Source organism: Urtica dioica, chromosome 9, assembly GCF_054948205.1.
Source record: "Urtica dioica subsp. dioica isolate 48M chromosome 9, U.dioica_male_clone48M_v1_H2, whole genome shotgun sequence".
Classification (NCBI taxonomy): Eukaryota; Viridiplantae; Streptophyta; class Magnoliopsida; order Rosales; family Urticaceae; genus Urtica; species Urtica dioica.
The window spans coordinates 17,711,024-17,737,110 of record NC_142764.1 but is presented as its reverse complement, the minus strand read 5'-3'; the positions used below and the strand labels follow the sequence as shown (position 1 = coordinate 17,737,110).

General features: G+C 39.0%; 2 protein-coding genes across 3 annotated transcripts; one reads left to right on the top strand and one right to left on the bottom strand.

The window, feature by feature from the left end:
- Positions 1-236: 236 nt before the first annotated feature.
- LOC149385415 (putative LRR receptor-like serine/threonine-protein kinase At1g53430) lies at positions 237-10,737 on the bottom strand. Of its 2 annotated transcripts, XM_089625753.1 has the most exons (29): positions 10,603-10,737; positions 10,518-10,572; positions 10,292-10,345; positions 10,098-10,136; positions 9,834-9,987; positions 9,665-9,736; positions 8,643-8,714; positions 8,479-8,550; positions 7,113-7,184; positions 6,955-7,026; positions 6,575-6,646; positions 6,392-6,460; positions 6,216-6,287; positions 5,963-6,034; positions 5,800-5,874; positions 5,185-5,256; positions 5,010-5,075; positions 4,836-4,904; positions 4,537-4,596; positions 4,339-4,392; positions 4,001-4,050; positions 3,548-3,918; positions 2,596-2,794; positions 2,388-2,522; positions 2,163-2,299; positions 1,727-1,946; positions 1,406-1,637; positions 753-897; positions 238-627 (listed from the first exon to the last, which is right to left on the bottom strand). In XM_089625753.1, exons 1-29 carry the CDS (start codon positions 10,702-10,704, stop codon positions 376-378), a joined length of 3,186 nt encoding a protein of 1,061 aa, XP_089481879.1. In that variant the 5' UTR covers positions 10,705-10,737; the 3' UTR covers positions 238-375. The 2 variants fall into 2 exon arrangements, with proteins under 2 accessions (XP_089481878.1, XP_089481879.1); XM_089625752.1 differs by having other exon boundaries at positions 237-627; positions 10,518-10,737.
- Positions 10,738-12,401: 1,664 nt separating this feature from the next.
- LOC149385414 (uncharacterized) lies at positions 12,402-13,193 on the top strand. Its single transcript, XM_089626331.1, has 2 exons — positions 12,402-12,770; positions 12,870-13,193. Exons 1-2 carry the CDS (start codon positions 12,402-12,404, stop codon positions 13,191-13,193), a joined length of 693 nt encoding a protein of 230 aa, XP_089482457.1.
- The last annotated feature ends 12,894 nt before the right edge of the window (positions 13,194-26,087 follow it).

The following is a 26,087-nucleotide window of genomic DNA, read 5'->3' as shown; positions in this document are numbered from 1 at the left end:
ACTACGATGGAGGCTTCTACAATGATACAGAACGGTTGTGGAAGCCCCAAATTTTGTAGTAGTGACAAGTGAGGAGCTTGTGGAAACATGTTTCCAAAGAGACATCTAAACGGCATTAAGGCCACGCGGACAGTAGTAGAAAAGTCAAACACACTCGTAAACATGTGAAATAGAGATAGTGAAACAGAAAAGTCGAAGCACACTAGCAAACATGTGACATAGAGACAGTGAAACAGAAAAGTCGAAGCACACCAGTAAACATGTGAAATAGAGAGTACGAAACAGAAAAGTTGAAGCACACTAATAGAACAAAGCTCAACCTCGATATGCCAGTTGAAAATATGTCTACATAAGAGATACACGTGGCATGGCAATCTACTTGGAAGAGGCAGGCGCAGATGGGGATGGAGTTTCAACAACAGAAATGTCGTCCACTTTTTTCTTTCCGTCAAGGACTTCTAATACATCCGAAATAGTCGGCCTCAGACTTTGGCTGCTAGTGCACATTATAGCCAACCTTAGGACTACTTCCACTTCTTTCTCGTTCAGATCTTTATCATCGTCCAACTTCTTATCGATGAAACCACTCACGCTGCTTGGTCTTTTCGCTTTGAAATGATAATGGACCTATATATATATATATATATATATATATATATATATATATATATATATATATATATACATATTATACATACAAAAGCCTCAGGTAATTATTTATTTGTATCTACGACGTTTCTAGTTCTTGTTACCTTGTCAACAAGATCTTCGGTTTCTTGATTTCCTTTGCTCTCTTTGTTTCCATGTCCCGCAACTATTTCAAGTAGTATCACGCCGAAACTATAAATATCGGTTTTCACCGTTATGTTGTCGCAATATTCAGGTGCTAAAATGCCACTGTGATTGACAAATTATACAAAATAATAATCAGATAAATAGATGTGTGACAATTCAGTTTTTTTTTTTAATTATATTTTTTGTTGATTAGTCTTTTTTTGGCAGTAGCCACCCTAAATTTGGAAACTTGGCACCTGTAAGAATTTTATCTTACTGCCATTAATTTTATCTAACTTATATTTTTTGTTAATGTGGTTTTATACTCAAATTCAGGTTTTAATCCTTTTATACCCACTCGTGGCCATGAGTTCTCCATATATATTTTTTTCAAACCTGGGGTGCATTTATATTTAAAAAACAGCATGAGGTGGTCATTCCCCCTAACAAAACGATCGTATTGTCGCACACTTGTGATTTTGTCCACAATTTTTACAGAGGTTAGTAAAAGGATCACAAATGTCAAATATTTTAAATATAGAGACTACTGGTGTGCCAAAAAAAAAAAGCGGGGTCAACTTGCGAACAGCCTGCCATGGATGCAAAAATGAAAGCATGAGGATCTTTTTACCTTGGCGCATTTTGTTTGAGGATTGAGAATTTATCTTCTTCATTGTAGATACCAGCATAACCAAAGTCCGAGAGCTTAGGCTTGAAGTCTTTATCAAGAAGAATGTTGGAGGCCTTAAGATTTCCGTGGACTATCTTGTAAGCAGAATACTGATGTAGAGAATTCAGACCCATCGCAATTCCCTTGCAGATATCAAGTCTTGTTCTCCAAGGAAAGGTTCCCACTTTAGAATCTTACAAATCGCCAAAAGCAAATATATTCTGTAAGTTTTAGTGTTGGTACTCAATCAAAACAAGGCAATGTATGTGAACATATACATACTGAATAAGGCGGATTCGAGGGACTCATTTTCCATGTACTCGTAAAGGAACAACTGTAGGCTTTCTCCGATATGAACATCAAACAACTTCACGAGGTTCTCACTTTTCAAAGCCATCAGGAGTGAAATCTCTTTCTTAATTGAACCAAATATTTTTCCCTTGTGGCGAGGGAAAATCTTTTTCACAGCCACAGTGATTTCAGGAGTCTTCATTACATCTGCCTGCAAAATTACGAAAAAAAAAAATTCGTTCTCACAATGTGACCCAGAATGTCACAAAATATTTCCAAAAATATTGTTCTAAGGTACGTGATACAATGTCTTAAAAATAAAAAAATAAAGAATAAATTAAACAAAAAAAAAAATCCTAGCTTGAAGAAAAAGCATATAAATGTCACAACGTATCGGGTAAAAAAAAAAAGTTGTCTAAACATTCACCTTGTAAACTGCTCCCAGATATCCGCTTCCGATTTTATTTTCTTTGCTAAAATTGCCTGTTGAGGCTACCAATTCTTTGAGAGTGACCGTTATGTCTTGACCATCCGCGTGATAAGGCTCCCCAACTTTTACTTTTCCTGTCCAAACAGAACAATGTATTAATTTTCATAATTAACATGCATGTTTACACTAATCACAAATTTCAATTAAAAGTATCAGTCATACTTTTTAACTCTTTGTTTTCCAAAAACCCCATTGCCCACGCTAAAGCTAACAAGATCAGAAGCAGAGCGACCAACGAGGCTAGTGCAATCAGCGCTATTTCCCAGGCAGATAGTATTCCTTCGTCAACATCGAACACTGTAAATCCAGTCAAACATATCAAGGATTTGATTTTGATGAAATTATATGATATAATGAAGATATGTCTTACAAGGATCGACGGAAACAGCTGCTATGAGCGGCCCATTGAAAGCAGGGAAGTCGACATTAGACCCTTTTCCGGCCCAATATAAGTGCACATTTAGATAATTATAGTTATCAGTGATAGTAATCTCTTCATCCACAATCGTCACTTTATTTTGGCCCCCTGCATATTTCGTGATGTCCAAATCCTCCATATATTTTTTACCCTGATACGTTATCAAGTATCACATTTTTATACCTTGCAAGATTAAGATAAAACTAAAAACAATGAAAAATCGCACGTATTAAACCACTTTAGATTTGAAATCTAACTATATTTAGTGACGTGACCTCATTAATTAAATAGCATTTTATACGACTGTCCCTAACACTTATGTACATCAATTTCGGTAAATGACTAATTTATTAAAATAAACGAAACGTTGGCTAGTTCTTTAAAATCAAGTTTGAAATCGGATAGATAGCTACTGCGACCAATAAAAAATAACATTGGTGGACAAAAAGTTGTTAGGTACTTACATTGATAAAAAAAAGTATATTTTATTTTTTTATCTTCTCCTCTAAACTTTATTTTATCGATATTTTAAATGAATAATTAAGTATCAATAAGCATATTCTAGCAATATCACCGATTATAGTATTAAAATTTTATTTAAGTTCAGACTAATATAGATAAAGCCATTTTCGAGAAATCAATTATAATTTTATTTCTGTTGTGATATATACGGCTAAAATGCACATTAGAATAGTTACAAGCTCAAAAGAATTGTAATTTTTGTATTGAAAATATCAACACAAAGTTTTAGAGAGGCAAAAAATGCTCAAAATCAATAGTTCAGGGAAACGAGCAAAACTAACAATTTAGAGGTTAAAGTTCAGTTATCGAAAAACTCCAAGGGCCATTGGTGCTAAGAAACACAAAAATATATATCCCGCTAGTTTTTAGGGAATCGGTATACCTGAATGTAGACGTCAAACAAACGTTTCCTTAGTTCATTGTAGTTTGCGTCGTCCTCTACATACACTATTTCCACAAAATGAAGCGTCACATTGTAGCGTCCATTTCTGAGACCAAATCCATAATAATTGAGCGAGACAGGAGCGAGACGTGCGTCGTCGAACAACGATGTCTCGGAGTTGGAGATGCTACAATGAATCCTCTGTGTGTAATCGCTTGTATTTGTGGTCGGCGCAAGGAAATCTCCGGAGAAGCTATAAGCCCAGTTCTTCCCCGGGCTTATGTAGAAAGGTGAAGTACTATTGTCAGCCTCGTAAAGTGTATTTTTCCAATGAGTTGTGGGGCCGCCGGAGTTAATGTACAAGTTATGGGCTTCAGAAGATCAAACATATAAAATATTTATTTATAACTGGAAAATAAAAAGATTTTCATTGAAATAAAATAAAACCCTTACACTTTTTCTTATCTCTAGAGTACAGTTTTGCCATATCACTGACGTTAAGCCTGAAAGTAGTTACAAAAATCACATAAAATTTTCTGACAAACGTATACCTTTAAATGTTAGTAATGTACTGATGAACACTAGGTTATAGGAAAGAAAAGGAAACGCAATATTTGAACGCAAGGTTCAAGATTTTTTTTATTCAATTACAACTGCCTTGTAAAAGAAACATTACAAGGTCTTTAATTATAGACTGAATATACTCAAAACACAAACATGAAAACGGTACCAATATAAGGCCAATAAAAACAAATAAAGCAATTAAAACAAATAATAGAAGGAAAGTTTACATGTAGGGTTCGGCAGTTGAGGAGACGTCACAGCAGCAACATGCGAACAGATTCCTGAAGTTTTAATAATAACGACAAAAGAAACAATATAATATTGCTCATCGTTTACTTGTTTAATATGATTATTATATCCGTTGAAGCTTATTTCATTAATTTTGTCAGTCTTTCAAAATAGAAAATTCAAACGCTTGTGCTTACAGATCAAGGTCGGACGGTATTGGTATATTCATTATGGAGAAATTGTTGTATGAAAGATCCCTGGAACATATATAAAACAAATTGCATACCTATCATAACTATATAAAAACATCTGTACAATATTTAACATACACTAAAACAGAACCAAAAAGTATTGCAAAAACAGAGACACAAAAAAGAAAAATAAAGTATGAAAGATTCTCTCTGTAGAATTCGGCTCCAAAAGTTTGCAAAATTATAAGCATAATCGAGGACGAGAAAATTTATAGATTAAATAAAAAAAAATATTAAATGCATACATTCTAGTTTTGGTTGCCTGGTATATCCAATTAGGAATTGTTCCATTCAGGTTGTTTCTCGCCAACGACCTGCTTTCATATTAAAACAAAAAGTGCATTGCATTATTATCCATTTCCTATATAATTAATGGAAGATAATTCTAGAATGTATATGATAGCTGACATTAATCTTACATATAAATCAAATTGGGCCTCATGGACTCTGGAATATTTCCTTCCAGCTTGTTGAAACTCAAGTCACTATATATGAATGCAAAACAATTTGTTCGTGACTATCGTAATCGAGGATTAATTAATAATAATCCTAATTATAATAATCCACAATAAATTACCACTATTTGGAACTTACAGATGTTTTAACGTTGAAAGTTCACCGATGGAATTGGGAATCGAACCAGTGATCGAGCAGTTTCTCAGCATCCTGTTCGTGGAATTATTTTCGGATATAGCAAAGTAGATACATAACTAAGGATAGTGAGAGCGTTCTCAGGAGTACTAACACTACCCCCTTTAAAAGATTGCTCTTTCAAGAATGTGTGATTATCTAAGGACTGATACTTGTTTGGGTTGTCTATCGTAGGCAGAGGCGGCCCTGATTATAAGCGAGCAAGGCGGGTGCCTTAAGCCTCCGATTGGGCTGGATTTCAAAATTTTAAATATATATTATATATATGCCCAAAATATTTAAATTTTTATATTTTTTCTTTTATATTTAAATTTTTATTATTATCGAAAGCTCCCAAAATACTAATTCGCCTAGGATCCTTAATGAATTCTGGTGAGTTTGGACTGACCCTGATCATAGGAATCCATCTCAAAACGAATTTGCAATAGAGGAGTAACCTATGACCTCATAAACCTATCTTAGTTCCCAATTAACCAGTCTAAAAGAATATTTTAAATTAATTTTAACGCCTGTTGAGTAACGGTACATGCATCTGTGTACATAGCTAAAATTACTTACAATTTATAAATGGTTGTAAGATTTATAATCATCGGAAGTTTGAATTCATTGCCACCACCTAGGTCAGTTATGATCCTGTAACATGGTCAAATAATGGAAGTTAAAATATAAAATACAAGGAAATCGATCAATAATTGATATTTCGTTCGGGATTTACGCTTACATAGTCTCCAGACTTGACATCTGAAAATATCCATCGGGCAGAGGCCCATCAAATTTATTACCTTGAAGTGCCCTGTCACATACAAAACCCTGCTACTTACACTTATCTTGTTTCACTTATAATTTGTATTACAAGAAAATGAGTAACGGTAATTCATATTTTATTCCTACATAAAAAATAACTCTTAGTAGTTTCCGGCCCAAGTACATTTTTTAAAAATTATTTTGTCCAGAGTCCAGACAGGTTAACTTACAGAGCTTGAAGTTCTGTCCAATGGGGTATATAGTTAGGCACCTCACCGGTTAGTTGATTGCCAGCTACTTCACTGCATAAAGTGTTAATTATGTCCTTAGTAACCAATTTAGTTATCTATTGAAATACATAGAAGAATTGGCAAGCTATAAATTTTTAAGGAAGTAATACACTTACAACCAACGAAGTTTGGTGAGGCCCTTGAGGTCTGGCAACGTACCGGAAAGTGAATTGGACGAAACGGACCTATACGTAGAGATGCTTCTAATTAGATTTCAGTTATAGTAAGATAATATGTACTAGCTATATATAGTTTCTTTTTAATAATATGCATATATATAGTACTAGTAAGATACTTACAAGGATAGAAGACTCGTCAACTGTCCAAGTTCCGACGGCAAGCTACCACTTAGTCTATTTTCAGCTAAAACCCTTCATTAATTATTAACCAAGAGACAGTTGATTGTGAGCATTATGATTAATATGCATGTAGAATATAAGGGCTAATCATACAAGCATTGTATACAAATATAAGCACATGTCTAAGATTTGAAAAACACTGTTTAACGAATAAAATTAGGACACTTTAGCACCATTATATATATATACTAGTATTATTCTCGCCATAATATTTTAAAAAAGAATTATGAGTGAGTGTATGTTGTAAATAATAATTACAAAATGTTATGTCAAGTTGTAATGAGAGGTCATAGTGATGAGCGAGTAATGGATAAGCATACAAATACTCAAGCCAGCTGATATTTCCCAACGTAGGAGGGAGTGAGCCTGATAGCTTGTTGTAGTGCAGTTCTCTGAGAAAAATATAACGATTTAAGATGATATCATTAAAAAGCAACCAAGCTCATTATGATAAACAAAAGTGACAAGCTTTACTTACAGAGTTGTTAAATTCCTTAAGTTTCCTATTGATGATGGTATACCACCATCCAAAGAGTTCTTTCCCAGACGTCTATAGCACCAAAAAAACAAAAAATTAATAATAACAATAATGGTAATTATAAAGATGATTTGCGATACGCGACTACACTGTTCTAAAAAAAATCATAACAAAATTTTATTGCAGAAAGTGCGGCGTCATTATTTTTCGGAAAATCATGATTATTTCAACAATTCTTTCGTCAATGAAAATCATGACAAGAAGAATTAATAGACACTCATATGAAATTTTTTATGCAATATATAATATCTTCTATGGATGGCGTATGAGCCAAATGTAATTTTGCGTTAACTTAAGAGACCAAAAAAAATAATAAAAAGAGTCTAAGAATTATTAGTGATATTTCTTAATTGAAATCAGATTTCTTGGTTTAAACTTTTTTGGACCAATGACCGATTCACTAAAACATAGTCAGTAGGACACGTTAGTCTTATTTGAATGATCACATTTCCATAACATATTTTTTATTATTACCTGAGAATTTTAATTCAGTCTCCCCTACACCTGAGATCTCCTAATTTTCACTCAAACACTCATCCAAGTTTTGTCACTCTAAATTAAAACAGTATTCACAAATTACAAACATGAGCTCTATCACTCACATATATGTGGTAGTAGAAAGAAGACATAGATAAATACACACTAACTCAAACAGTTTTGGGCATGCAGATGTTCACGCTTGAAAATTTAAAACACTGCGTTAAAAAGAACTACTAAGTGTCTTTTATTACAGTGAATTGGTTAGAGATTTGCGAGTGTTTACAAACCAAAGGGCGTAGAAAATATTCGGTGGAGATTTTGCACTAGGACATCAATACAAACAGAACTTTTCCTAAAGATTAGACTGATCATATCTTGCACAAGGACAACCAAGACGTCTCAACAAGTTGCGAAATATTTTGAGAGAGATCTTGCTGAATTTTCTCGATATAAAAATAACCCGATAATTATTATAATAACAAATAATACTACGTTATAAAGCAACAATAAAGCTAAAAATACAACCGATATAAAATTTCTTGGGGAATAGGATACTACCATAAAAAAAAATATAAAAATAAACTAGTTAATAGATAACCGATTTCATGAAAATTCAAAATCGTTAATCTCTAAAATTTCATAAACTAGATCGGTTAACGGGACCGAAGATTTGAATTTCTAATGTGGCACTAAATTTCAATTCTGTATCATAAACTTGATCGGTTAAACCGAATTATTCATTCGTAGTCTTGTCCAGTCATGTCCAATTATGGTTGTTATCGACAAATAGGCTCAATAGCGGTTACTCCCTCACAAGGAAACTTACAACTTTTTAAGACTGATCAAATTTCCCAAGCTGTCTGGTATTGTCCCTGTGAGCTGATTGTTTGAAAGATCCCTATTAAGGAACCAAATTCATTACTCAAACCAACAACTAGAATGATAATTAACAAATAAAGTAAATTTATTACTTCAAAGGTTGAAACATACAGATAGTCGAGGAAACGCAGATACCCCAAGCTTGTGGGTATGGGACCATGAAGTTGGTTGCTGGATAGATCGCTGTTCCGTCAACACACGAAACGACAACAGAGGAGTGAGTATATAGCCGGCACCAACAATTGTATGGAGAAAATTAAAGTTTACCATATTACTTTAATTTAACAAAAAATTGGCTACGTAAGCCACTTTTACTATATGAATTGTAAATTAGCCAACCTTAAGTAAATGATTTGTAAATAGCCAATTTGCATACGTGGCAGCCAATTAACTACCTAAAATATATGTTTGGTTGTGTTAAATAAGATTTTTATTAATTTGTTAATAAGTTTACTTGACTATTTACAAGAAATTAACCAAAGGTGAGCTATATCTCAATCCACTATATCCGGTGTGGCTATATAACTTAATAACCCTTAATTTAATAAACCACATAACAAAACAGTACCAAAAAGAATACTTATCTCTGAATTTAACCTTTTTTATTCTTTTAGAACCTGACTATTTTATTTAACCACGAAACTTACGAATCTATAGATTCGTTTATTAGTCAGCTTATAAATTAGATATTATTGTTTATAAATCTACCAGTACATATTATAAAAATACAATTTATAACACGTGATATTCTTACTAATTAAATAGCCGATTAAAATTAATAAAATTGTAAAAGAGTCAGTTTTGTCTAAATTAATAAAACTGCTAAAATGTACAAAACTGTTCAAATACCAAATTTTAATAATATAATAATGTATTAAAGAGGTCATTTGCAGTAAATAATAACTAATTGGATATATATATATATATATGTGTGTGATCAGTGCATTGGACTAGACAGTTAGATTAATCCCTTCACATTTGTCTCTCCAGTTAGAAATCATAAGTTCCACGAAAAAATGGAAATTAATGTCATGCAATACCGAGGTGCTCATAGAAAACATTTTAAATTATTTGGAGAATAAACTTGCAGAAATTTATTAGAAGAAGAAGAAGAAGAAGAAGAAGAAACGCACATCGAAGTAAGGTTCATAAGATCACTGATTCCGGTATCTATTGTTCCAGTTAAGCCCATATTGCTAAAGCCTCTGCCGAAGATAATTACATGAAATAATTAGGAATAATGTTTAGGTGAAAAAAAATAAAAAATAAAAAATAAAAACTGTGGGTTGCTTCTTTACGCACACTGTGTCGATGTAGCAGGGATTTCCTGTATAGCAATCATCGTTGCATTTAACTGAGTAAGCGCTGGTTTGTGTGTTCTTGCAGTACGCGCTAACGAAATCACTTATGGTGCTCTTTGATTTCAACTGATACACCAACTGGTTCAGAGCAGTCACTGCCGAAATAACTTGCGTTACATCCTATTTGTCTGTGGTTTTCTTTATGATTTTATCAGTTAAAAGAGGAGAGCTATATATAAAAATAAAAAAAGTGATTTTCATTCACCTTGAACTGTAGGTAAATCACCAGCGTTACTTGATGGAGCTAAAATTCAAATCAGGGGGAACAAAAATGAAATAAAAACTCCAGGAGAGGAATATTAATATGAAAAAGCCTTATAAATTTAGACTTAAAAAAAAAATTATTATAAATTACGCATAAGCATGTAAATTTTAAAAATTTATTCCCCAGCCCCTTACGTGAATCGTTAGGCGACTGCTGATTCGCTTTAGATGGAACTTGACTTGGAGGAGCTAGAATTTTTAATCACGGGGGACAAAAATGAAATAAAAATTTCAGAAGCTACATTAATATTAAAAAGTCTTATAAATGTGGACTTAAACTGAAAACATTATTATTGAATTACGCATAAAAATGTAAATTTCAAAAGTTTCGGGGGAGCATATGCCCCCCCTCACCCCTTACTGCCTCTGCGAGAGCCAACCGCTGCTTCAGCCTGAAATTTCAAGTCAACCGCTGCCTCAGCCTGAAATTTCAAGTCAACTGCTGCTTCAGCCTGAAATTTCAAGTCAGAATAGTGAGACTGCCAAACTATCACCAATTTCAAGCAAAATATAATGAGATGTATCCCTGGTAAAACAAGCTTCTTCATTTTTTTTTTTTTTTTTTTTGTGTGTGTTTAAGTTATCGGATATAATTATTCCGTTTCACCTCCTTCTATATATAACCGTGTTGTCAAAAGCTGGTGTTTCATTGGAAAAAGAAAAAGGTTCCATAAGTTTCCCTTTATTCATCACATGGCCCCATTTTTGTTTTATTCATCATTTGGCCCCATTGCTCGTGATCTTGAAGTTAGTCTTTATACGAATTCAACATGTTGGAGTATTAGAGAAGTAAATAGACAATCTTGAGTATTTATTGTCTATTAAGCTGTTGACTTTAGGCAAAAAGGTTGAGTGGGTTCCACTCAACGGAATTTGATAATTCTTTCGTATTATTTTTCCTTGCGGAATGGGGTATAATATCGATTATAATTTTGCCAAAAACGGAGCTAGAATGAATGAGAAATTGATGTTTGAAGTATGCTTTATCACACACTGAGAAAGTGACGGACTGGACGAAGTGACTAAGTCATTCCAGCTCGACTGGGCGAGGCGAGGTCGACTGGACGAGCTCGACAGGACGAGCTCGACTGGACTTAGTGACAAAGTCATTCCAGGTCGACTGGACGAGCTCGACTGGACTTAGTGACGAAGTCATTCCAGTTCGACTGGACGAGCTCGACTGGACGAGCTCGCCTGGACTTAGTGACGAAGTCATTCCAGTTCGACTGGACGAGCTCGGCCGGACGAAGTGACGAAGTGTACGGTTGAGACTTAAAGCCAACAGTTTGTATTCTTCAATTCAATGGTTCTTTGAGCTTTAAGTGCGCTTTATGACTGTGGAATAATGCCATTAAGGCTGAAAACGTTGGTCTGTTCGCTTGGCCTTGAGTTCAAACCGGTGTGTTAAATGGTTGTAATAACCTGCTTTAAATGCCTTTAAGGCTGGACAATTTGGAACTTCAACCAACGCAGCCTTGGCCTTTATAAATAGAGGCTTGCTCATTTCATTCGAGATACACAGAGTTTTCTACTGCTTCTCTCAGCTCCTTTTTTTTCCCAGAAATTGTTTTTCCTTTTGTAGTCGGTGATCAGTTCTGTTACAGGTTTAGTTCGCCGGAGAAGTCCGTTTGGTGCAAACCTCTTCTCTTTCTGCCGTTGTATCCTGGGAGGTAAATTGCTCGTCATTTCCGGCACCCACGGGGATGGCAATATTACTTTAAGGAGACCGTCGAACGGTCCTCGGCCTTTGCTTTCCCATTTTGTTTATTTTCTCGTTCATAATATTGTTGTGTTGTAATTTTTATTTTCTTTATTCTAAGCTGTCGGTTTTATTTTTCCAGGAAAAATAAATATTTTGAAGTAATGATTCTAACAATCTTAAAGTAATATTGTGCTCTTAGACAGCTTTCTCGTGGAAGGAGATTGAATATATATTTTTATTTGTGTTGATCTTTTCAACAATTTTGATTTGGGTGTTTTCTTTTGTAGTAATGGAAAACAACAACAACAACAAAACTGTGAACGGAGTGGATACGTCGGGGAATCCGATCATCCCGCTGCCTTCCAACATGGAGGTATTGACGACCAACGCCTCAAACCCGAGCATTGTCGTGCAAAATTCGGCGGAGGCTTCGGCCGGGAACGGACCCGCGGGTCTTGTTTAATCGATGGCGGCTATGGCCGTGAACGGACCCGCGGGTCATGTTCAAAACGCGGGCGCGGTCCGCGAGGGCCTCCCGTGATGATGCCGGCCGAGAAACCGAGGAAGTTCGATGGCTTGAACTTCAAAAGATGGCAACAAAAGATGCTCTTTTATTTGACCACCATTGGCCTTGTACGGTTTTTGACCGACGATCCTCCGACTCTCCAAGAGGACGAGACCGATCCGAAAGTGAGAATGGCGTTTCTCGCTTGGAAGGATTCCGACTATTTGTGTCGGAATTATGTGATGAATTGTCTAGCGGACTCCCTATACAACGTGTATAGTTCCAAGGCGTCTTCGAAAGAGCTTTGGGAATCACTCGATCGGAAATACAAGACCGAGGACACGGGCTCGAAAAAATACATCGTGGGCCGCTTCCTCGAGTTCAAAATGATGGACAATAAGACGGTCGTGAGTCAAGTGCAAGATTTGCAACTTATCTTTCACGAGATTCAAGCCGAGGGAATGACCATTAGCGAGTCTTACTAAGTTGCCTCCGTCATCGAGAAGCTACCTTCGGGTTGGAAGGAATTCAAAAACTACCTTAAGCACAAGCGAAAGGAAATTAGTCTTGAAGATTTGGTGGTTCGCCTTCGCATAGAGGAAGACAACTGTGGCTCCGACAAGAGGTTCAAAACCACGTCCGAGAGAGCCAACATCGTCGAGCATGGTGAAGGCTCGAGAGGCAAGAAGCCCGCCAACAAGCTTGGGGCTAAAGGGGCTGCTTTCAAGAAGAAGAACCAACAAAAGTTTGTTGTAAAGTGCTTCAACTGCGACAAAGAAGGTCACCGCGCCGCGGATTGCCGTAAGCCGCAAAAGAAGAAGAAGAGTTAGGCCAATGCCGTCGAGACCGAGGGAGATGACCAATTTCTCGTCGCCGTGGTCTCCGAAGTAAACTTAGTCGATTCAAACCCCAAGGAGTGGTGGCTAGACACTGGAGCTACCCGTCATGTTTGCTCCGACAAAAACGCGTTTTGCTCGCTCGACATGCGCCCGACTGGGGAGAAGCTGTTCATGGGAAATTTGGCCACCTCCGACGTCATGGGGATTGGCCACGTCATCCTCAAAATGACCTCTGGGAAGGAAATGAAGCTCACCAACGTTCTCTACGTACCCGACATTAGGAAGAATCTTATTTCTGGAACTCTTCTTTGTAACCATGGGATGTATGTGGGTAAAGGCTATATCAAAGAGAATATGTGGAAGATGAATGTAATCGCCATTACTGGCAAGAGTAATAATGAGAATGCTTCCTCTTCTGCTTATATGCTTGAGTCATCTAATTTGTGGCATGGTAGACTTGGTCATGTGAATTATGATACTTTGCGCAAATTAATTAATTTGGATTGTATACCAAAATTTAATATTGATTCTAAACACAAATGTGAGATATGTGTTGAAGCCAAATTAACGAGAACGTCTTTTCATAGTGTTGAAAGGAAAAGTGAGTCACTTGAATTAATCCATACCGATCTATGCGATTTGAAATTCATGCCTACGATAGGCGGTAACAAATACTTTGTGACTTTTATTGACGATAGTACGAAGTATTGTTATGTGTATTTGCTTAAAAGCAAAGATGAGGCAATTGAGAAATTTACCATGTACAAATTGGAAGTTGAGAATCAACTTGGTAAAAAGATTAGAATGGTGCGTAGTGATCGTGGAGGTGAATATGTGGAACCATTTGGTGCGTTTTGTGCTCAACATGGAATTATTCATGAAGTCACTCCACCATATTCTCATCAATCGAATGGCGTTGCCGAACGAAAGAACCGTACTCTCAAAGAGATGATGAATGCGATGTTGCTAAGCTCGGGGTTACCACAAGAAATGTGGGGGGAAGCCATTTTGGCTGCGAATTATCTTTTGAATAAGATACCTCGAAAGAAAGAGGATAAATCCCCGTCTGAATTATTTAGAGGAACGAAGCCTTCCTATAAATACTTGCGAATGTGGGGGTGCTTGGCCAAGGTTTTGGCTCCCGCACCTAAAAGGATGAAGATCGGTCCGAAGACCGTAGATTGTGTATTCATTGGTTATGCACATCATATCAATGCTTATCGCTTCATTGTGCACGAATCTAAGAATCCTGATATACACAAAGGTTCTATTATTGAGTCTAAAAATGCATCGTTTTTTGAACATGTATTTCCGTATAAGACTAAGGAAGATGAGCCGAGTTCGTCAAAACAACAATTTGAGAATATAGAAGAAATATCTCAAGATTTTGATGAGGAATCCGAGGATGAGATAGAATCTGAACTACCTCGAAGAAGTAAGCGAGCTAGGGTGGAGAAGTCATTTGGATCTGATTTCCTTACCTATATGTTAGAGGCCGAATCTCTAAGTTATAAAGAGGCTATAAATTCAGTCGAGGGTCACTTATGGAAGGACGCCATAAGAAGTGAAATTGACTCGATAATGCATAACCACACGTGGGAACTAGTTGACCTTCCTCTTGGAAGTAAAACTCTTGGTTCTAAGTAGATCTTCACAAGGAAGATGAAAGTGGATGGCTCAATTGATAAATACAAGGCGAGACTTGTAATTAAGGGTTATAAACAAAAAGAAGGTCTTGACTATTTTGATACTTATTCTCCCGTGACGAGAATAACATCTATAAGATTGATTATAGCCATTTCCATTTGCGCAACCTTGAAATGCATCAAATGGATGTCAAAACTGCTTTCCTAAATGGTGATCTCGAAGAAGAGATCTACATGGACCAACCCGAGGGGTGTGTTGCACATGGGCAAGAGAGGAAAGTATGTAAACTGATTAAGTCATTGTATGGACTCAAACAAGCCCCAAAACAATGGCATGAAAAATTTGACAATGTCATGATGTCAAATGGCTTCAAGATCAATGAGTGTGACAAGTGTGTCTACATTAAAACGACCGAACGCGGTTATGTGATTTTGTGTCTATATGTAGATGATATGCTTATTGTTGGGAGCAATGAAAGCATGATTAAATCCACAAAAGATATATTGAATTCGAGGTTTGATATGAAAGATTTGGGATTAGCCGATGTTATCTTGGGGATCAAGATTAAAAGAACATCTAATGGACTTGTTTTGAGTCAATCACACTATGTTGATAAAATTCTAGAAAAATTTGCAAAGGATGATAGTGGAGTCTCTAGAACTCCAATCGACGCTAGTCACCATTTGTCTAAGAATAAAGGAGATAGCGAGTCTCAAAACGAGTATGCTAGAATAATAGGAAGTCTAATGTACTTGATGAATTGTACTAGACCTGACTTAGCTTACTCTGTAAGAAGACTTGCGAGATACACGAGTAATCCAAGTTCCGAGCACTGGAAAGCAATCGTGAAAGTACTGAGGTATTTACGATTTACTCGTAATTATGGTCTACACTATACTAGACATCCTGACGTCATTGAAGGTTTCACTGACGCGAGTTGGATATCTGATATACAAGACTCTAAAGCCATAAGTGGATATGTATTCACTTTAGGTGGTGTAGTTGTGTCTTGGAAATCCTCAAAACAAACCGTGATAACTAGATCCACGATGGAATCTGAGTTTGTTGCTTTGGATAAGTGTGGTGAAGAAGCTGAGTGGCTAAGAAACTTTGTAGAGGATATTCCAAATTGGACAACACCTGTGCCTGCAATATGTATATATTGTGATAACCAATCCGCAATTGGTAGAGCACAAAGTGTTATGTATAATGGTAAGTCTAGACATATCTGTCGACGACATAATACCGTTAGACAACTTGTCTCGTCTGGAGTCATAAGTGTTGACTATGTAAGGTCCAAAGACAATATTGCGGATCCGCTAACCAAGGGGTTAAATAGGGACCAAGTAGAGAAGATGTCAATAGGAATGGGACTAAAGCCCATGAAATAAAAGTTTTAGCAAAGGAAACCCAACCATGATGACTGGAGATCCCAAGAACTTGGTTCAAAGGGACAACCTAACTGCTAGAATGAAGTGAGGTCACTGTGGGAGAAAAACCCCGGTCCTATTCCTATGATAAAAACGGTGACACCCGTACGAGGCTAAGCATTGTGCTTTTAATGATTCTTTGAAATCGGATCTTTGAGATTCCGAACGAGTAATGCGGGATTACTCTTTGGCGTAAGGATCACATATGTGGGAGAGAAGTGAGGCCGCTTTGAAAGAGAATTAAAGGGGCGTAATTCTTTAGAAACTCTTACAGAACCAGGCGCATGTTCAGGGCCAAAATGAACATAACCATGAGAACTAAAACCTGTGGCAGGAAGATATCAGCGAGATATATGCTCATCGTTTATATACAAACGACTAACAGTTCAAGGACATCGTGTCTACTGAGTAGTCCGTAAACATGACATACTTCTACGAGGGAAGGTTCAAGGACTTTGTCTACCTATCCTATACAGGTATTGACCGTAGAACTGATCACCATATTGAGTCGTGTCGAGTCTTTTTGTTGTCGTCACGCAATTTCATTCATGTGGGGGATTGTTGGAGTATTAGAGAAGTAAATAGATAATATTGAGTATTTATTGTCTATTAAGCTGCTGACTTTAGGCAAAAAGGTTGAGTGGGTTCCACTCAAGGGAATTTGATAATTCTTTCGTATTATTCTTCCTTGCGGAATGGGGTATAATATCGATTATAATTTTGCCAAAAACGGAGCTAGAATGAATGAGAAATTGATCTTTGAAGTATGCTTTATCACACACTGAGAAAGTGACAGACTGGACGAAGTGACTAAGTCATTCCAGCTCGACTGGGCGAGGCGAGGTCGACTGGACGAGCACGACAGGACGAGCTTGACTGGACTTAGTGACGAAGTCATTCCAGTTCGATTGGACGAGCTCGACTGGACTTAGTGACGAAGTCATTCCAGTTCGACTGGACGAGCTCGACTAGACGAGCTCGACTAGACTTAGTGACGAAGTCATTCCAGTTCGACTGGACGAGCTCGACCGGACGAAGTGACGAAGTGTACGGTTGAGACTTAAAGCCAACAGTTTGTATTCTTCAATTCAATGGTTCTTTGAGCTTTAAGTGCGCTTTATGGCTGTGGAATAATGCCATTAAGGCTGAAAACGTTGGACTGTTCGCTTGGCCTTGAGTTCAAACAGGTGTGTTAAATGGTTGTAATAACCTGCTTTAAATGCCTTTAAGGCTGGACAGTTTGGAACTTCAACCAACGCAGCCTTGGCCTTTATAAATAGAGGCTTGCTCATTTCATTTGAGATACACAGAGTTTTCTACTGCTTCTCTCAGCTCCTTTTTTTTCCCAGAAATTTTTTTTCCTTTTGTAGTCGGTGATCAGTTCTGTTATAGGTTTAGTTCGCCGGAGAAGTCCGTTTGGTGCAAACCTCTTCTCTTTCCGCCGTTGTATCCTGGGAGGTAAATTGCTCGTCATTTCCGGCACCCACGGGGAGGGCAATATTACTTTAAGGAGACCGTCGAACGGTCCTCGGCCTTTGCTTTCCCATTTTGTTTATTTTCTCGTTCATAATATTGTTGTGTTGTAATTTTTATTTTCTTTATTCTAAGCTGTCGGTTTTATTTTTCCAGGAAAAATAAATATTTTGAAGTAATGATTCTAACACAACATGCCTTTTTTAATTAACTCCAAACCCTTTGAACAGAACAATTGCTACTAAGTTAGTAACGGCCATATAACTCTATCGGTTATTTATGTCGAATATTTTTATATATTTTAAATTATTACTATTGGATATTTGTGGTATAGTTTTAGTTTGGCAAATCATTGTTAGTTGTTCAAGACGTTTTGCAACAAGTTGTTCAAGATATCGGGTTACAATTAAGTCACATGTCCTTCCCACGCGAATTAGCTTGAATAGAAATATTCTATTTTCAGTTTAGATCTCTTTGAAACGAAATGATCGGATTCATTACCCCGATCTACCTAATTCGGAGAAGATTTTCTTGCTAACCTAGCAAATTACAACTCACGTATTGTTTTCTTTTTAGTTATGCATTGTTTGAATTTATTCTTACACAAACTACAACAAACTGGCCGACCACGATAGTTTTAGCCACGACAAATGATGATAAGAATTGTGACATGTCGGCGCTCACTACTACAAAACAAGGATTCTACAACGCTTAAAAACAGTTGTGGAATGATTCTACAACGCTTGTCAAGCGTTGTAGAATCCTGCGTTGTAGAAGCTTCTACAACGCTTAAATATCCGTTGTAGAATCCAAGAGTTTTCTACAATGCTTAAATATCCGTTGTAGAATCCAAGAGCTTTCTACAACGCTTAAATATCCGTTGTAGAATCCAAGATTCTACAACGGATATTTAAGCGTTGTGGAACCTCCTACAACGGTAGACATCCATTGTGAAATTTTCAAATAATGAAAAAACACTCGGCACAGCGACGTATAATTTTCGCCGCAGCGAGATGATTTTACAACGAATATAATATCCGTTGTAGAATCATCTCGCCACGGCGAAAATTATACGTCGCCGCGGCGACGTCATATCTTAGCCGCGGCGAGATGCTTCTACAACGGATAATCATGCGTTGTAGAAAGGGCATGAATTTTTTTTAAAAACTCGCCGCGGCGATGAAAAAATCTCGCCGCGGCGAGAGTAAGATTTCTAATTTGCCTGCTCTCGGTATCTTTTCTCGCCGCGGCGAATAATATTTCTCGCCACGGCGAGAATTACTTACCGCGGCGAGAAATATAGGTCGCCGCGGTGAGAATCATTTTTTTTAATCCAAAATCTGTTTTTACACGTTACTGAAACCCGTTGTAAAAAACTGGCACCTGAAAATAACCTTCAATCCAAAAAATAATATCTTCATCTTCAAAACATTCAAAAGTAAATATTTACATCTACAACCAATCCATAATTCAATAAAAAAAACTAACTAACACTACTACAAATGTTGGATTATACAACCCACTTTCTACAACGCTTATGACAAGCGTTGTAGAAACTAGTGATTCTACAACGCTTATGACAAGCGTTGTAGAAACTTGGAGATTCTACAACGCATATAGTTAAGCGTTGTAGAAACCTGGTGTTTCAGATTTCCCACAACGCTTTAAAAATCCGTTGTAGAATCCACGCCGCGGCGTAATGTGTTTTATGCCGCGGCGAGAACTTACTACAACGCACAGTGAAAGCGTTGTAGAAAAATGTAATCCGCCGCGGCGAAATTCATACCTCGCCGCGGCGGATGGTTTCTACAACACTAAACAAAAGCGTTGTAGAAACTCGTCGCCGCGGCAAGGTATATATCTCGCCGCGGCTAGAAATATTCTCCGCCGCAGCGAGGTGGATACCGTGGCCAAGCAGATTTTTAAGAAACTGTCTCGCCGCGGCGAGTGAGGAATCTCGCCGCGGCGAGATGTTCCTACAACGGTTATAATATCCGTTGTAGGAACATCTCGCCCCTGCCCTGCCTCTACCTCGCCCAGCCCCGCCTCCACATCGCCCAGCCCCGCTTCCACCTCGCCCCTGCCCCGCCTCCACCTCGCCTCTCGCTCGCCACGTCCTAACCTCTACCTCGCCTCTCGCTCGCGACGTCCTCGCCCAGCCCCGCCTCCACCTCGCCCTCTGCCCCCGCCTCCACATCGCCCAGCTCGGCCTCCACCTCGCCCAGCCCTGCCTCCACCTCGCCCCTGCCCCGCCTCCACCTCGCCTCTCGCTCGCCACGTCATCGCCTCCACCTCGCCTCTCGCTCGCCACGTCCTCGCCCAGCCCCGCCTCCACATCGCCCAGCCCCGCCTCCACCTCGCCCAGCCCCGCCTCCACCTCGCCCCTACCCTCGCCTCCACCTCGCCCCTGCCCCGCCTCCACCTCGCCTCTCGCTCGCCACGTCATCACCTCCACCTCGCCTCTCGCTCGCCACGTCCTCGCCCAGCCCCGCCTCCACATCACCTAGCCCGGCCTCCACCTCGCCTCTCGCTCGCCACGTCCTCGCCTCCACATCGTCTAGCCCAGCCTCCACCTCGCCCAGCCCCGCCTCCACCTCGCCCTTGCCCCGCCTCCACCTCGCCTCTCGCTCGCCACGTCCTCGCCTTCACCGGGTATGTTATTTCCCAACTTGTTTTGAATTTAATTTGATTTATGTTATTATTTAGTTAGAATTTGGTATTTAATATTTTCCACCGCGGTGAGGTGGATACCGTGGCCAATCAGTTTTTTAAGAAACTGTCTCGCCGCGGCGAGTGAGGAATCTCGCCGCGGCGAGACGTTCCTACAACGGTTATAATATCAGTTGTAGGAACACCTCGCCGCGGCGACGACATATTTTCACCGCGGCGAGGTTTTTTTAGGTTTTCACTATAAAAGGCCGTTTTCATTCCAATACCCACACACGAGACAACCATTTTCAGCCGCATCTCTCCAGTTTTTTTCTTCCAAAATCCCTCGCCACGTCCTCGCCGCCCCAAAATCTCGCCGTCGCCTTGTCCTCGCCGCCAACTCTCTCTCGCCTTGTCCTCGCCGCCATTTTTCTCTCGTCGAGTCCTCGCCGTGCTTCCTCTCGCGCCTCTCTCTCTCTCTCTTGCCGCCTCATTGTAAGGTATGATTTTAAAAGTTTTTTAAGGTAGTTATTGATTTAATTTCGTGTTGTTGATATGGATTTCTTGTTGTTTACCCGAATTGCATATAGTTTGATTTTTTTTAATTCACAAATTTAGGGTTTTGTTTGATTTTCTCTTTTTAGAACAAGAAATTAGGGTTTAGGTTAGTGGAATTTGAATGAGTGAATTTAGGTTAGTGGAATTTGAATGAGTGAATTTAGTGAAATTAGGGTTTTGTTGATATGAATGAATTTGAATGAGAATTTGAGTTAAATTGAAATGCCGGATTGTGTTTGACATATTGTTACATAGGTTAGTGGTTAAAATGGTTATGTATATTAATGTTGAGATTGAATTGTTTATGAATTTGTGATTGATCGAATTGTTCATGAATTTGTGATTGGTCGAATTGTTTATGAATTATTTGTGATTGTTGGAATTGTTTTAATTTGTCATGTTTAAATATATATTGTTGGAATTGATATATAATTTGTTATATGCTAATTGTAGAATTGTTTATGATTATGTTTTGTAGGAGCTTGAAAATGCGTCGAACTAAAAACACGGCGGGCTCCAAGGCTCCGAGCTCTTCCAGAGGTCAGAGTAAAGGAAAAAGCAAGCGACCTCGTCAACAGTCTCCCGAAGAGGAATACAACTCAAGTATCTTTACTAGCAAGGTCGCGGAGGAACGCTACGACAAAATCTTGCCGCGTAACATTATCCATGAGAGAGGATTCAATGTAAGCAATACGTCGGATATAGGAAAGCAAATCCGCAACAACATAGTTGGTCATGATTGGGGGAGGTACTGTGATGTACCCGAGTTCGATTCGAACGTCAACTTAGTGTACGAATTCTACGAAAACTTGCCGGACTCCAAAGGTGATGTTGTGACGGTCCGTGGGAAACCGGTTGGTATGAGTGTCGAAGCTATCAACGATCTTCTTGGGACCCCAGATGTGCCTTTCGAGAACGAGGGCTATCGAGAATGGCTAAGAAGTTGCAGCCATCAGGAGATGTCACAGGTGTTGTGCATTCCGGGAGAGGATTGGGTCACTGAAAAAGGAAAAAGGGTACTCAAGCGTGACCAACTCACCAGGATCGCTAAAGCATGGATTTACTTTGTTTGCACTCGTCTCTATCCGATCAAGCACTTCACCACTCTCGACGAGGATCGTATCCAGGTGTTGTACTGCATTGTTAAAGGCCTTTCCATTAACGTCGGTCGATTCATCTATACTTGAATGAAGAAACTCGACTATACTAATGAACGACATTTGCCATATCCGTCGATCATTACCGGCCTTTGTACAAATGCGGGGGTACCACGCTCGAAAAGGGATACGATCAACAGTTCAATGGGGCCTATTACGGATTCCATTATCGAGTGGTACAAGATTAGGGAGGATCCACAAGCGGAGGAAGCGGAGGAAGAGGGGGAAGATGGGGAAGCGGAGCCCCTATTGCGCTTACCAACACCTCCGGTAATCGACCCCGCCACCATCGACTACATTGCTCATTGCTCCAACTATCTCGTCGGCGGGTTCCAACACACGCAACAGTACATGCACCAACAAGCGGAGTATGGCGCCTCTCACATCAATCAATTGAACGATCTCTACTCTCGGTGGGACATCAACCAAGAGAATCAGGTGCTATTTCCTCCATATCCTCAGTACTCCGACTATCCGTACGCACCACCACAGTGGCCACCGCATATGGCACCTCCTCAATATCCGGCGAACCCACCACTACCACCACCGAATGACGAGTAAATTTCAAGAACCAACAACACCAACTCTTCCATATAAATTTCAAACTCTTTTTAAATTTAAGTTTCAGTTTAAGACTCGCTTGGTTTGTTTATGTTTATGACTAGATTACTGTGTTTTATTTGTGTGTTTGAGACTTCAGTCTTTGTTTGAGACTCGTTTGGTGTGTTTTATTTCATATATGTTTGAAACTTGATGTTATATGTTTAAGACTAGTTTGGTTTGTTTAATTGATTGTAGAAATTTTAATTGAATGATCATTTTTAGTTGGAGAACAGGTTAAATATTGGAAAAAAAGTGAATGATTAGGTGGTAGAGTGCTTCTTCGCCGCGGCTAGGTACCTTTCTCGCCGCGGCGTGACTATTCTCGCCGCGGCACCGTATAGTCCCCGCCGCGGCGAGTGCTCTACGCCGCGGCTAAAATATTACTTCGCCGTGGCGAGATTTTGATATTTTTAATACTGAGAGTCTATGTTTTTTACGAACTTGTCTCGCCGCGGCGAGGTGATATTCCCGCCGCGGCGAACTAACCTCGCCGCGGCATGGAATATACGTTGCCGCGGCGAGGTTTCTACAACGCTTGTTTAAGCGTTGTAGAAAGGTTCTCGCCGCGGCAGGATTTGTATACTGCCGCGGCGAGATTTTCCCAATTTTTGGGTAACCCAATTTCGTCTGTTTTAGCTAAATACTCAGAACAAAACTCAACCGACTCTTTTGCTATGTAATTTTCAACTATGCTTCCTTCCGGCCTATTGTAGTTCTTCACGTAGCTTTTCAACAATTTCATATAATGTTCGATTGGATATATCCACCGTAAAAACACGGGCCCTCCTAATTTCACTTCACGTACCAAGTGGACGGTTAAGTGGATCATGATGTCGAAAAACGAAGGTGGAAAGAACTTTTCGAGCAAGCACAAAGTTTTCACCAATTCTGACTGCATTAAATCCAATCGATTTTGATCGATGACCTTCGAGCAAATCGAGTTAAAGAATACACATATCTTTGAAGATCTGACTCTGATCTCACATCTTTTAGCACAATTCCTCGCAAAGCAAGAGGCAACATTTGTTGTAGCAGCACATGACAGTCGTGCGTCTTCATTCCAATAAGTCTCAAATCTTTCAAAGACACGAACCTCTTATAGTTTGACGAATAACCTTCGGGGACTTTAATAGAAGCAAACCAGTTACACAATTTCTTTTTCTCCTTTCGATCTAGAGTGTACTTTGCCGGTGGTAATTTTGTTTTTTTCCCACCCTTCTCCTCGGGATGCAAAATGCTTCTTATATTCATCTCTTTGAGATCCAATCGAGATTTTATTCCGTCTTTCGATTTATTTGGATCATCAAGAAGTGTACCAATAAGCGATTCGCAAACATTTTTCTTGATGTGCATAACATCCAGACAATGCCGGACGTAGTGTGTCTTCCAATAAGGAAGGTCGTAGAAAATTGATTTCTTCTTCCAAGGATTCTCTTTGAACGATTCATTAGTACTAGCACTACGCTTTCTTTTCCCAAGCACTTCATTGACGTTTTTAACCGTCTCATAGACATCTTCACCAGACAAAGTTCTAGGAGAGGGTCGTTCTTCTGAATTTCCATCAGATGCTTGTTTCAATCTTCTATACGAGTGATCTCTTGGTAAGAATCTTCTATGACCCAGAAAAACAGTCTTCTTACCATGCTTCAAACGGATGGAAGATGTGTCTATCATGCAAATCGGACAACCAATCGAGCATTTCACAGAGTATCCTGACAAGTTTCCATAGGCCGAAAAATTGTTAATAGTCCACATTAACATTGCCCTTAAGTTGAACGAATCTCCACAGTAAGCGTCTTTAACTTCCATCCCTTTCTCTCATAACATCTTCAAATCATCGACCAACGGTGCCAAATATCCAGATTGAAATATCCAGATTGTGTTAGAATGAATTTGAATGAGAATTTGAGTTAGATTGAAATATCCAGATTGTGTTTGACATATTGTGACATAGGTAAGTGGTTAATATGGTTATGTTGATTAATGTTGAGATTGAATTGTTTATGAATTTGTGATTGGTCGAATTGTTTATGAATTTGTGATTGGTCGAATTGTTTATGAATTTGTGATTTTTGGAATTGTTTTAATTTGTCATTTTTAAATATATATAGTTGGAATTGATATATAATTTGTTATATGTGTGATATAGTTAGTATTTAAAATGGTTATGTTAATTGTAGAATTCTTTATGATTATGTTTTGTAAGAGCTTGAAAATGCGTCGAACTAAAAATACGGCGGGCTCCATGGCTCCGAGCTCTTCCAGAGGTCAGAGTAAAGGAAAAAGTAAACGACCTCGTCAACAGTCTCCCAAAGAGGAATACAACTCGAGTATCTTTACTAGCAAGGTCGCAGAGGAACGCTACGAAAAAATCTTGCCGCGTAACGTGATCCTTGAGAGAGGATTCAATGTGAGCAATACGTTGGATATATGAAAGCTAATCCGCAACAGCATAGTTGGTCATGACTGGGGGAGGTACTATGCTGTACCCGAGTTCGATGCGAACGTCAACTTCGTGTACGAATTCTACGCAAACTTGTCGGACTCCAAACGTTATATTGTGACGGTCCGTGGGAAACCGGTTGATATGAGTGTCGAAGCTATCAACGATCTTCTTGGGACCCCAGATGTGCCTTTCAAGAACGAGGGCTATCGAGAATGGCTAAGAAGTGGCAGCCATGAGGAGATGTCGCGGGTGTTGTGCATTGCGGGAGAGGATTGGGTCACTGAAAAAGGAAAAAAGGGTACTCAAGCGTGACCAACTCACCAGCATCGCTAAAGCGTGGATTTACTTTGTTTGCGCTCATCTCTATCCGATCAAGTACTTCACCACTCTCGACGAGGATCGTATCCAGGTGTTGTTCTGCATTGTTAAAATATACAAAGCCATTCTATTAACGTCGGTTGATTCACATATACTTGGATGAAGAAACTTGACAATACTAATGAACGACACGGTTTGCCATATCCGTCGATCATTACCGGCCTTTGTACAAATGCGGGGGTACCATTCTCGAAAAGGGATACGATCAAGAGTCCAATAGGGCTTATTACGGATTCCATTATCGATCGGTACAAGATTAGGGATGAACCACAAGTGGAGAAAGCGGAGGAAGAGGGGGAAAAGGAACCACCACTCAACGAGCTCCTATTGCGCTTACCAACACCTCCGGTAGTCGACCCCGCCACCATCGACTACATTGCTCATTGCTCTAACTATCTCGTCGGCGGGTTCCAACACACGCAACTATACATGCACCAACAAGCGGAGTATGGCGCCTCTCACATCAATCAATTGAACGATCTCTACTCTCGGTGGGACATCAACCAGGAGAATCAGGTGTTATTTCCTCCATATCCTCAGTACT